This window comes from Nanorana parkeri, unplaced genomic scaffold, assembly GCF_000935625.1.
Source record: "Nanorana parkeri isolate BGI_ZX_2015 unplaced genomic scaffold, ASM93562v1 scaffold706, whole genome shotgun sequence".
NCBI classification, from domain to species: Eukaryota; Metazoa; Chordata; class Amphibia; order Anura; family Dicroglossidae; genus Nanorana; species Nanorana parkeri.
The window spans coordinates 598,260-611,451 of NW_017306974.1; the positions used below are offsets into that span (position 1 = coordinate 598,260).

At 41.8% G+C, this 13,192-nt stretch overlaps 1 protein-coding gene across 1 annotated transcript in view; it reads right to left on the reverse strand.

Moving 5' to 3' along the window:
* Positions 1-12,669, reverse strand: part of LOC108792971 (lysosomal alpha-glucosidase-like) — a 62,703-nt gene extending 50,034 nt beyond the window's left edge. The window contains exons 1-4 of the mRNA XM_018563866.1: positions 12,249-12,669; positions 10,293-10,438; positions 6,814-6,979; positions 186-282 (exon numbers count right to left, since the gene is read on the reverse strand). Of these exons, the coding sequence (XP_018419368.1) occupies positions 186-282; positions 6,814-6,979; positions 10,293-10,438; positions 12,249-12,605 (766 nt within the window). The 5' untranslated portion in view covers positions 12,606-12,669. The remainder of the gene's footprint in view (positions 1-185; positions 283-6,813; positions 6,980-10,292; positions 10,439-12,248) is intronic.
* Between the last annotated feature and the right edge of the window lie 523 nt (positions 12,670-13,192).

Sequence of the window (13,192 nt, forward strand, 5' to 3'; positions counted from 1 at the left end):
GATAGCAGTAACAAGAATTTTATCCTTCCCCACTCTATACAAAAGTTTTTAATTTCACATACACTGCACACGTCACCATCATCATCTTCCTGTCAGGATTCCAAATCCATTTTAAGAAGCATTGACATTTAAAACATTCCTGATTGTTAAACATGATAACAGATTTATTATTACACAATACATACCCATGGCATTGCTGTTGAGCAGGAATACTCCATAAGCAGAACCACCCTTTTCAAAACTTAGATAAAATGGGTGTGAACCATATAGATTAGCATCTTTCTAGAATAAAAGAAGCAGACTGAGTCTTAAACCTGATGTAACATATGATGTTATTATGAGATTCACACAAGATCCTAAAGCAATGTTAGCAATCTCCTGAAATGAATGAATAAAGGAAGGGGAAATGCTTTTTTTGAAAATAATAACACTCCAGACACCCTTAAAGCCTAGGCCTTAAGTTTCACGATTACTATTAAAATTGAAGGACTCATCTGAGTACCTGGTGGAAATTTAACCAGTGCGGTGGCAGTATGTTTTGCATGCTGCTGAAAATGATTGGCATGGTCAAAATACAGGTGTTTTGTAAAAGGATGCAACCAAACTATGAGCATCTTGTAAGAGGTGTAGCCAAATAGTGACAAATGGCTGATTCTTTTTAAAATCATATTTCACTGTAAAATTTTAATAATTTGCAACATCTATAAAATGTTAAAAAAAAAAATCTAAACTCCCATACTCATAATTTAAAATATGCTCAACTTGAAAATTGGCAACCAGTGACCTCAGTAAGCTGGGTGAGACGCCGAACAGAGGTACTGTGCACCTACCCCATAACGTGCTCTGCCAACAACCCCCCCCCACCCTAATGTAAACCACCAGTACCCCCAACCCACTCCCTTCCCGGCCTCAGAAGGCAAAAATTGTAGGGGTACCACTGGTGCTCCTAATTAATTTAGTGCAAATCTAAATAATTAGAACTGTTTAAAAATATGTAAAAGTGTGTAAAAAAAAAAAAAAAAAAAAACCTAATGCACAAGTCTATTTTTCTTACCATATGCATAATGCTGTGGAAGAACCTACAAATGTGAGTGCATAGTTTTAAACTACTGAGTTTTTACTAAATAAAAGGGTTTTATACTGGGTGAGTGTTTACCTTCTTGCCATATTATATATATGAGCAGCTGTGGATTGGGATAGATGTGTTGTTCTGTGGAAAGGATGATAGAAGATCGACTTATATTATAACTCTCTGCTTAGTTTGTACTCTGGAGGGTGGCACTAATAGTGACATTTATATCTTTATAGACGGCTATTAGGTTGATACTGGGATTTCTTATTTTCCACAAGACTGACAGCTTTGCTGTGGAGTTTGGATTCCACTTGGAAGAAACATGGCTCACACAAGCTTATTAAGATTTGTCTTTGGACACTTTGCACGAGAGAGCGAGAGAAAGAATTATAACCACTGGATGGAGCTGAGATTACAAATTTCCTTTGCTCCAGCAGCTCCACATAGAAGGCCATAATACACTGAAAATCTCATTTGCATCCCTTTATATATTGTTGCACTTTGTGTTTTAGCAAAATAGGAGATTTTAGAGTTTTCCCCACATTTATATTTATTATTGAGATGTATGCATTATATGTGATTAGGAACACTTTTTAGTTAAAATCAATTTTGGTTGGAACTTTGGGGGACTTTTTTTTTTACACCCCTTCACATATTATATATAGTTAGATGTATATTTATTTAGGTTAACACATTTTATGTAATTATAAGCACTTTTAGGGTAGCGCACTGTGACTTTTCAGTGGAGCAATGTTTCAATGACAGGGGTTTTTGCCAGGACAAATCTTTAGATTGTAAGCCCTCACGGGCAGGGCCCTCCTTACCATCTTGTCTTGAATTGTATTGTGACTGTAATGTCTTCCTTATATTGTAAAGCGCTGTGCAAACTATTGGCGCTATATAAATCCTGTATAATAATAATAGCACAGTCAGTGGTAGCTATTTTTCAACTCTGAATACATATTTGTGGGAATGTTTGCCAAAATGCTTTCCATGGTGCTGAAATCATGTGCTTATGCACAGTTTCAGCAGTAGGAAGATTAAAGAACTACAGGAAACTTTAGTAACACTTGCATTGGGGCTACCCCTGCAATGCAAGGGTTAAGTGCTCATTTATGTCTAGTTTAAAAAACTTGCATTTTTCTTTTAAACGCAGCTACAAGTTGGCTGCATTTTTGACAGTGACTAATTTTTTTTTAACTTGCATTAAAAATAAAATAAGAGAATAGCAATGGCAAACACCTCTAAATGTCCTCTACTGAGTCTAGAGCATGGCAAGGAAGTAGAAATAAATCCTGCTGCCATGGAAGATACAACTACCCACTGGGAACTTTGGAACTTTGTTATCCTGTGAGACTGAGATTCTGAAGGGCAGAGAAATAGCAGCAATGCAGTTGCACTAACCACAAAAAAAGCTACTTCCCCTTCCTTGATACATGGCGTAAATACCAGCCTCACTCACTCAAATGCATACATACAGACCTGAGGCCCCACGTACATTGTTAGTGTATCTCTAGGTAATAGATAACAAGCCCGCTAGGTGATAGCACAGATACAGGGACAGGTCCTCTTTATGGAGACATCAGGGATCTATTAGACCCCTAATGTCACCTAGGGACCGCAAAGAAGCTAATGAAGCAGAGATCTGACACTCTTCAGATAAATGACACTCTGAAACCTGGAAGTGATGTAGTACACATCACTTCTAGGTCCAGTGATCAGAGGAAAGATCAGCCTGTAAAGGTGCGCTAAACTCCCTCCGATCCAGCCACAGAGATCCGCGTGCTGATCCAAGGCCTGCACAGAGGATAGTGGAACCTGGGATATCCGGCTGCAGTGGGGGCGGAGGGAGAGGGGTACACACTCCTCTATAGCCACCCAAACATCCTCCGGCACAATGTTCCTTCCAGCTGTTTGATGACAATTGGCTGGACAGCAAGTGGTTAAAGGTGTGATTATTGAGCTGCATATGACGACATTAGTTAAAGAAATCATAAAAATAAATACATTAAATGTATTTTTTTAAACATTTATTAACCACTTGAGTCCCCAGGCCTTTTCCTCTCAAATCCCCCTGAGTTCCTAGAGCTTTTTTTTGTTTTAGCGATGCCTCCATTCTGCACGTTATATAATTTAGGGTTTATAATCTACCCTAACATACTACACCATGTTTATTCCAGACAGATAGGGTTGTGGTAGCTAATTTGCATACATATATTTTTATTTCCTTGGGTTTTATTGGTAATAAAATGTAAAACATTGGAAGAAAACACATTTTCCTGCAATTTTACCCAACCCCATGTTTATGTAATTTGCACACCTCCATATGTTTACTCAAAAATTTAATCAACAAAAACATTAGTGTGAATTTTATGTATTGTAGTGGAATAGTAAAGCTAAAAGTGAACGTATGCATTTTGCTTTAGGAGCCCAAATTGTTACCGTAAAAATTAAGATAAGATTAAATCAGGTTGATGAGGGCACAGACACATACGAATAGCTGTTGTCCCAGCACAGTTTTAAAATGGCACTGGGGACACAAGCGGCTAACCCTTAGCTAATTCTAACCAGCCCTATTTAAAGTGACACTTAGCTAAGGAGTTAAATCTTAAAAATCCATTCAAGTACCTGATTAACAAAAATTACATAGTTACATAGTTAGTCAGGTTGAAAAAAAGTCCATCGAGTTCAACATATAGAGATAAGAGAAATAAAAAAATAAGGAAAAACGTAAAACAGAACACTACGCCCACTGTTGATCCAAAGGAAGGCAAAAAAACCCCCCAAAAACTTCAAGCTTGAAGCATGCTCCTGTGATGGACTACAATCCCAGTACAAATTAGTAGACTAAATGTAAGATTGTAGCCCATCATGGAAGTGAGCTTGAAGTGGTTGCTTCTTTACAACACACACAGGGACCATGGGGAACAAAAGAAGCCACCCTCCAGAAGGAAGGACAGTGTCAGCACCAATTCAGAGCTGATTTGAGGATCTACAGCTGAGTGATACACAAATAAGCTACAGCAGGGCTCAAAATTCCTAAAGTCCGGGAGAAGAGAAGAGGGAGCGATAACGGGTGTGATCAGAGCCGCCTCTCTGAGTGGAGCCCGAAGCTGCAGCTGGAGAAGAGAGAGAGAGCGCAGAGAGCTAGCTCCGGCTCTGGATGGAACACTACCGCCTCGGCAAGCGTTCGCTTCTGTTCTCTCTTCTCCTTCTCGGCCGCTCTGTAGCTGCAGCAGCCGAGAAAGAGAAGAGAGAACGGAAGCGAGCGATCGCCGCGGCGGTAGTGTCCCATCCCTGGTCCCGCCCATGGCGCACCCCATCGCTGACATTCCACTTGCACCCCCCAATTTTCACTCACCAATTGCGAGGGGGCGAGTGGAAATTTTGAGGCCTGAGCTACAGTATTGTTAATAGTTAAGGCACTGCATTTTAAACATTTAATTTCTGAGTTTAGTGTCACTTTAATTCCTTTCTTCTCTTTTCCTCTTCTACTGTTTTTTTTCTGTTGATTTTTTTTATTCCCATCAACCATTTACCAATCATGTTTACATCATTTTTTCCATTTTCATTCTTTTTATTCCCCATGGTCCTTGTGTGTTGTAAAGTAGTTACCGCTCCAATCTTGGGCCTGTGATGGACCATAATCTCTATACAAATTGCTAAACTAAATGTGAGATTGTAGTCTATCATGGGGGTGAGCTTGGAGTTGTAACTGGCTACTTTACAACACACACAGGGACCATGGGGAAGAAAAGTAACCACCCTCCAGAAGGAAGGACCGTGTCATCACCAATTTAGAGATGATTTAAGGATCTACAATAAGTGATGCAGAAAAAGCCTACATTTTTGTTACTAATTAACCTATTTCAATGCATTTTTGAGATTTAACTCCTGAGTTTAGTGTCACTTTATTGCAGAAAGATAAAAATGAATAACAAACCCTGCTTTGGTAGCATTATTTTTTCATTTCTCTAGATTTCCTCATCTGATAATAAAGGATGCACCGATACCGATACTAGTATTAGCGCCGATACTATTACTTAGGTATAGTATTTGGGCGAGTACACCAGGGAGCATAGAGGTGGCTTTCTGGCTAATCAGGAAGCTGGGGCCCAGGTAATTACTCGCCCCTGTCTTCCGGATTGGCCAGAAAGCCATCTCTATGCTCCCTCGTCACATGGAGAAGGCTTCCCTGCTAATCGGGAACCCAGGCGGCGAGTGATTACACGCCACCCGGCTTCCTTAATGGGACTTCCGGTATCGGCGAGTATAAAAAAAAATGAAAATCGGTACTCAGTACTGAAAAAACATTATTGGTGAATCCCTACTGATAACCATAATTCAATCCACTTCCTCTGAGCCCAGGGTTGTTCCTAACCCATCCTAAGCTGTGATAATGAAAAAAGAAGCAGCGCAGTGATGAGATCATATCTCTTTTACCCTCTCTCCTTCCATCAGTATGCTTCTTGTCAACACATGAACTAACTAGCTCCTTGTACAGCTTCTTCCTCGCAATATCCCGCTCTGCTGTACAGGGACTGCAATAGGCTAATGCCAAGTCAAATCCAGGTACTTACACAGATCCTATCTAACCTCCCCTGGCGGTATGATTTTTTCTTTTTTTGTGTGTCATTTTTCGTTCTATTTTTGTTTCAAATTTTTTTCGTTTTTGTCGTTTTTAAAAAAAATTTCCCGCCTCTTCCGCCCCCCTGCGACGCGTATGCTCCCAAGAAACGGAACCCGGAAGACGGATGCCGGCATCGGCCGGAGAACACAGCGCGGCTCGAGGGACAAGGTAAGTAAATGCTATGCCGCATTCCCGAGTGCAGCTCGGGGTTACCGCTTATGGTATGGAAAAGTAACCCCCGAGCTACACTCGGGAATACCACCAGGGCGGTTAAAAGACACATTTGTGATTTATTAAGGATTATAGAGCTGCATTAATGTCTGTCTTTTATATCTGCCTAGAGCTCAGCTCTATATAAACATGCTGTTAAAAATAAAATAAAAATAAAGCTGAGGTTTATTCTGCTTATATTTTGGCTTTCCTACCCCCCACCGTATTAATATGCCAACTAAATTTTTAAATAAAACCTGTTTTTATTACATACCTTATATTGTCACTGTCATATTGTCATATGCTTCTCTATACAAAGCAGACAGATCATGGCTTCCTGAAAACATCAGAGCACTCTGCCTCAGTACTCCTCTCCGACTACTGCTTAGAGTCCTCAGCCCTGATGCCAACAGTAGGCTAGCTCTTGGGATGAGTTGTTCAAACATCAAAATGCCTTGAAAGGTAGAATTCAGTCTGGAGAAGTGGACGTTCCTAGGCAGATTGTATTTGCATGCATACTTCAGCTACGTGTAAGGGAGAGCCTCCATGATTGAAAGAACTGAAATCCACTGACTGAAAGGGGGAGTCCAGTGACAGTCAGGCTGGGCAAGAAAAAGCTAGATGATGCTGGATACCCTCCAGCAAGCAAATAATGTGAGCTCTATCTGACTTGATGCAGCTTCCAATTTCAGTACAGAAGAAAAGCTTGTACAACCATGCAAGTGTAAAGTTAAGGGTGGAGTTCAATGTTAAGCAAAAAAGGAGAAATGCTGGACAGAAAATCCTCACACCTTTGGTATTTAATATTACTAATCTTTATATTTCAACAGTTTTCCAAAACATATACACATACATATAGAATTCATATATTTGCTATCACATTTTCCTTCCTTGTTCTTACCCGTGGAATCAGGTCTCTGTTCCAAAATGTGAGTTTTTTCCACTCGAGGTCTAAGTTGATAGAAGTGAGATGTTCCCCAAGGCCATATACGTAGGAAGATGAAAGAGATGTAGACATTTGTATGAATTGATCAGCAAAGATAAATGGGGCAATATTGGTGTCCACCCTACAATGAGAATGTCAAACATAAGTGGGTCATGAGTACGATAATCGTGCATTGTATGGAAGGCGTGCAACCGTTTCTACTGTACTGTCGCACATCTTCCGTCGAACAAGCAGGCTTGAAAAGCGGCCTGCTGGTTAGTGGCCTGCTTGTTCAACAACTGCCGAACGAACCGGTGTGCGCACGCGAACGAACCGGTGTGCGGACGCGCACACTGCCCGTTTGCAGTGATCGGAAGCCCGCCCCTCATTGCGGTCATCGGAACTTTCATGCACTTTCGATGATCGCAAGTACGATCTGCCTGCCCAAGATGGGCAGATCGTACTAGCTTTTAATAAGCTTAGGACCATCACAAGACAAAAGTCTTGCGATGGTTGTAAAGGTGCCCATACACTGCACGATTCTCGTACGAGAATACCGGGAAGTCCCGCGATCGTACGTGAATCGTGCAGTGTGAATGAAGACGTGCGACCGTTTCTACGGTACGATCGCACGTCTTTTGTCTAAGGAGCCTGCTAGAAAACCAGCCGAAAATCTTATGATTTTTCGGCTGGTTTGAATGATGCTCGGGAGACAAATGCCGAACAGGCCGGTGTGCGCACGCGCACAATGCCCATTAAGCATTGCAGTCATCGGAAGCCCGCCCCTCAGGGGTGAAAAACAATCAAAAATCAATTTTTTTTATTTCAACGTGAAATAACTGTTGCACTTTGCTATAGCGGTGCTTTGTAATATTGTTAATGGGTGGTTTGGCAGATTAAACTACGATCCTGTCAGGAGGATTGCAGATTATCACAAAGGATGTCATTGTGCAGCTCAGAATACATTCCCCACATTGCTTTCTCAACTGATCACTGAGATATCTCAGCCTTTCACAGCTGTTACGTGAGATAAGTTTTCTTTTCGCAGGTTATTAAACAGCCTCTGTGCAGCCGAGAAAAACAAAGAGATCTGCTGAGTAAAGTTAACTCGTGATAAAGCTAGTTTTATCACAGTTTATTAAACGTACACCTTAATCCCATCTTTACTGTCAGTGTGAGGCGGTTGCCTCAGGGGGCATCTCATTGGGTCACCTGCTGTCCCCTATCCCGCCAGACCATCCCAGGTTGCTAAGCTCTTAACAACCTATGACAACCGCCCAGCTCAGTGACATCTTTGGTTGCCATGAGCTGGGCAAGATGGCACTGCCCCCCAGGCAGCGTGCACCACTATCAACCCGTAAAGGGTAAGGGTAATTTTTTTTCCAGCAGACATTTTGTGGGGTGGTTGTTGGTGATAGAGACAGTGACACCAACCGACCGTTAGCGGGCGGGGCCGAAGGTGGGGAGACAATGACTGACGCTGAGGTGGCTGAATTTCTTTATCATCAGTAAATGTTTTTTATACCTGTTTTATATAGCCCAGGGTCACGTAAAAATATCCTTGCTTTAACTAGTTGCCATCCACCCATAGATAGTAAAAAATACAGGCGGACAGCGGATGCTTCCCAGAGGGAGGACGTACATTTACGTGATTTTCTTCCGGCTCGCGGGCATGTTCGAGCAGGGTCCCACTGGTAATCTAAACAGCCGTTACCAGCTGGTACATACAAGCATTCGGCCGGCTCTACAGCTGGCTAATCGCTTGTATTACTGCATGAGGTGTGCGGCCCCCTCCCCTCCATTGTGGCGCTCCCCCTTCATTGCCGCTCCCCCCCCTCCCCGGTTATCCCGGGCTCCCCTGTCTCCCCTGTGAGCCCGGGAGCGGCACAGTAGCTGCCTGAACAGAGAACGGAGGAGAGATCCGCATTCCCCCACCGCTGAACTCTCCTGCGTTCTCTCTAAAGGTGGACGCGATGTCTATTACATCAATTCCGCATTTAGCTGTCATTTCTCTGGCTGAGATCTCTGCTTCATCAGCTTCTTTGGGGGTCACTAGGTGACATTAGAGGTCCTAAAGACCCCTGATGTCTCCATAAAGAGGACCTGTCATTGTGTATTATCTATCACATAGGGTGCTTGTTAGTCCCTTTTTTACACTTAAAACATAAAGACCTGTTTAAGTGTAAAAAAAAAAAATATTAAATCTTATATTAAATCATTTTTTTTAAAACACCAAAAAAATAAGTCCCCCGTGTGCATGCACATATAAATGTAAATACGCGTTGGGTGCGCCTACGTGCCAAAACAATGATTACGCCACACATGTTACGTATCTCCGCAAAGGTTGCAGCGAGAGCAATAACTCTAGGGCCATTAATTACTGATAACACAAAAGTGATAAGCGGTAAAAAGCTTTTAAAGCGTCGCCTATGGCCAAATTTAGGCATAGTAGGCTTTTGCGATTTCCCGGGCGCACGCAATTTTGAGGTTTGACATGTTTGGTGTCTATTTACCCGATGTGACCCTGTCTTTCATATTTTACCAAAAATTTGGGTGCTGATAAATGTTTTATAACATAAAGTAGGGAAAACATGTTTTTCTTTCAAAATTTTCTGAACTTTTTTCATTATATAGTACAAAAAACAAACCCTAGTGGTGATTAAATGCCACCAAAAGAAAGCTCTATGTGTCCCTAAAAAATTGTATAAATTTTATTTCAGTACTGCGTAGGGGTGCGACTTTTTATTCAAGCAAAAACCGAACACACTAGTGACGCGGGAAGAATGAGTTGTGGCTTATTCATATGTAAATAGCGCCACCCATTCATATGGAAATATCACAGTTGAGACTATTTTCTGTGGGGGGCCAGTAGCCCCTATTTTAATTTTGGTTGCCCCGTCTGCCTGACATCTTGTGTCTGGGTTCCTGCTGCCATAAAACCCGGACACAGCATTCAAAACCCAGACTGTCCGGGTGAATCCTGGACAGGTGGCAAACGTAGTACTGCGTTGCATGACTGAATAAATGTCAGTCAAAGTACTGCAGCACTGAATACTGACAAATGGCCTGGACAGGAAGGGGGTTTAACACCCCGGTCAGCAAGTGGTTAAGGCATGCCCCAAGCCTGTAATTTAATGAATTTGTGTATTTTAAATGTAGCAATTGAAGCTGCATGAAAAGGCCCTACTGGCACTGTCCCCTATAACAGTGTCTGGCTTACCATGCCTATCATTTGACATTAGCTTGCTTATAAGCTTTGCAAATGGCTAGAATTGAACAACAAGGATCTCCCCCCCCCCCCAATAGGGTCTGCTAAAAAAGTTTGTGAACTTGGTATTTCGAGCAAAATGTGCAAAATCGTTTGCAAACTGAACCTGGGCAAATTTGCTCATCCCTAGATTGCAGCACTAAATTGGCGATTGGAGGTAGTTCCATTTCTCGTATTTATTACTCACAAAACATTCCCATTGCATTTCCTGCTGACTCTGAAGCCGAAGGATTCATTAGTGAATTGTACATCATACTGGACAGGGTCTGCTTTTTCTGTGACCTGTGGTGTCTCTATAGGAACTTCATATCTCTTCTGAATTGCGTCTTTTATCTGTGTGTAGCGGAACAAGAAAAAGAGGTAAGTTGTAAAGTAAAACAGCAGTGCAAATACTTCTGTGCTATCTTTGTAGTAGTTGGAAAAGGAAAACTACACACACAAAAAAAACTTTTTTCAAGCAACTATCCCCTACATACAAACATTCAACTTGTGAACTGTCAAAGATGTGAACATGTGTTCAAGCATGTCCTATGATGACATGTAAGAGGCTCCCACTACCCCCTCGGACGTGCTCCATTTTGGCCTAGGACTTCCCGTTTTGGTCTAGGGAGGAAAATAACAAAGTTAAGGTGCCCACACACCTTACGATAATCGTACGATAATCGCGGGAAATCCAGCAATCGTACAATTATCGTAAGGTGTGTGGGAGCCTTGCGACCTCTGCTACTGTAAGGTCGCACGACTTTTACGTTAGGTACATGTTTGAAAACCAGCCGACCATCGTACAATGTTCGGCAGGTTTGTGGCATGTTCGAAAAGATAACAGCCGCACCGGCCGGTGTGCGCAAGCGCACACTGCCTGTTTGGCATCGCGGTCATCGGAAGCCCAACCCATCGGAAGTATGATCTGCCTGTCCAAGATAGGCAGATCGTAAGTTTTTTAAATTACCTTACAACTAGGGGTGCACAGATACCAAGTACAGTATTCGGTACGAGTACATGTACTGATACTTTTGAGCTCCAAGTGCCGAGCAATATACTCACCCAATGCTCGAGGCTGGCCTGGTGAGAGAGCATTCCTTGCAGCCTGTCTCCTCCTCTGCAGCAATGGAATGTCCCTCTGCATCCTCACTTCATATACACTGTGTTAAGGTGCCCATACACCTTACAATTATCTGCAGATTTTCTGTGGTCAGATGGAAAAAGTGCAACAGATTGGCCCTGGTGGAGATGACTCCCTCCACACAGTAAAGTGTAGATGGCGGAATCTGTTGCACCTTTTCCATCTGACCACAGAAAATCTGCAGATAATTGTAAGGTGTATGGCCAGCTTTAGACTACTGCACTAGAGGGGGAGAGATCCTGCAAGGACCTAAGAGCATGCTGTCTGGGAGAATTGGGTGAGTTAGTTATTTTCCATAGAACAAAATAAGCAGGGAACCCATGCAGTGCGGAGGTAGCCCAACTGCAAGAGTTAATACAAATTTTGCTCAGAGCTAATATTTTAGCCTCTAAACAGGACTCGTAATTACCTGTGATAAGTGTAATATAAATAAAAGAATAACAGAGATTCCTGTAACCTGATTTCTGACTTTACAACAGGTTACCATGGTAGATAATGGGGTGGCTGGTCAGGAATATTTTTTTCCCATGGGTCTCTCTCTAATAGAATGGAATAGCTAAGATGGATGTGGCTCCCTTGGAGCATCATATTGGGCAAGCAAGGCAAATGTGTCGGAGCTAAATTTGTAATTACAGATGATAAATACCTTGAATAGGAATAACGAGCATTAAAAAAAAAAATCACTGATATATAAGAGCACCTTATTTATTAAAGTGATGCACTGTGAGAATAAACAAATGCACAGACCACTGCATTAGTGTATGTATGGGATGTAATTTCCGACTCTTGCCATTTCTATGGGTCAGCTCTCTGGGCTCCACATCTAATACACTTGAGAGCTTTTTCCCAGGTAGGTGTCAGCATGCAGAATGTGATAGCACATATGCATAGCCAATTTGTACACACATACTAGGGCCAAGAGCCATTAAACTTACCGGAGTAACCGCAGGGAGCCTATGCAAACACAGGAAGAAAAATGTAATGACTACATTAGTTAGTCAAAGCAATCACTGTACTTACAATAATACGCAATCTGTACTGTGTCTCAAAAAAAACATCCATGCGCAGTTTCATCAGATCATTAGGCATAAATGTATGTTTCATGCGACTGAGGATGGCAGTGTATCCATAGTTTGTTTCAGTGAAGTCAGTCATCTTGTAGTTTGGATAGTCTGGTGGGAAAAAGCAAGCAGGCTGACCAGTTCCCAAACTATCATCGGAAATATAACAGCACCCACGAGCTTCACATTCTTCCTCGTTTAAGATCTTTTCTGGTGCACAGTCAAAGCGGTTGTTGGGAGCTGCAGAACACTTTGAAGCATTTTCTCCTCTACATACTGTCCAAATCATTAAGAATATACAAAATGTCCATGCCATTTTCTCTGGAAGCAAATGTTCTGCTTACCTAGTCTAGAACACAATAATCCAAATTTGATGGTCACTGCAAGAAAACAGATAGATAGAAAACAGACAGGTAAGTGAATAATTTCCCATGTAGAGATTCTGCATCCAAAATAGCTGTAGCATACAATTAGAACCAACCATAACTTGGCGTATGCAACAATCTGGATATTTAGACTTAAATTATTAGAATTGCATAATGCTGGGAGTGATTAAACAGATTCTGAATTTCAAATGCAAACTCATAGAAGCTGATGTAGAAGAGGAGGCGTAAGGGCTATGCTCACAAGGGTTTTGGCTACCAAACTTTCTAAAAAAGGACTTCACTTCACTAGAGGACTTTACTTCAATATGGGATGACACTAAAGCCGCACTTCAAGAGGGAGAGAGAAATTGCTTTCTTTCCTGAAGAAATGGTGCCATGTTCTGAAATCCTTTGAATAAAATAATTTTCAAAACTATCAACTGTTTTCAGTACCAATTCTATAAAAAAAATATATATAGGAAAATCTGCCAACAATGAGCCTATGACAGTGAGGACTCACTACGAGAATGCACCATAA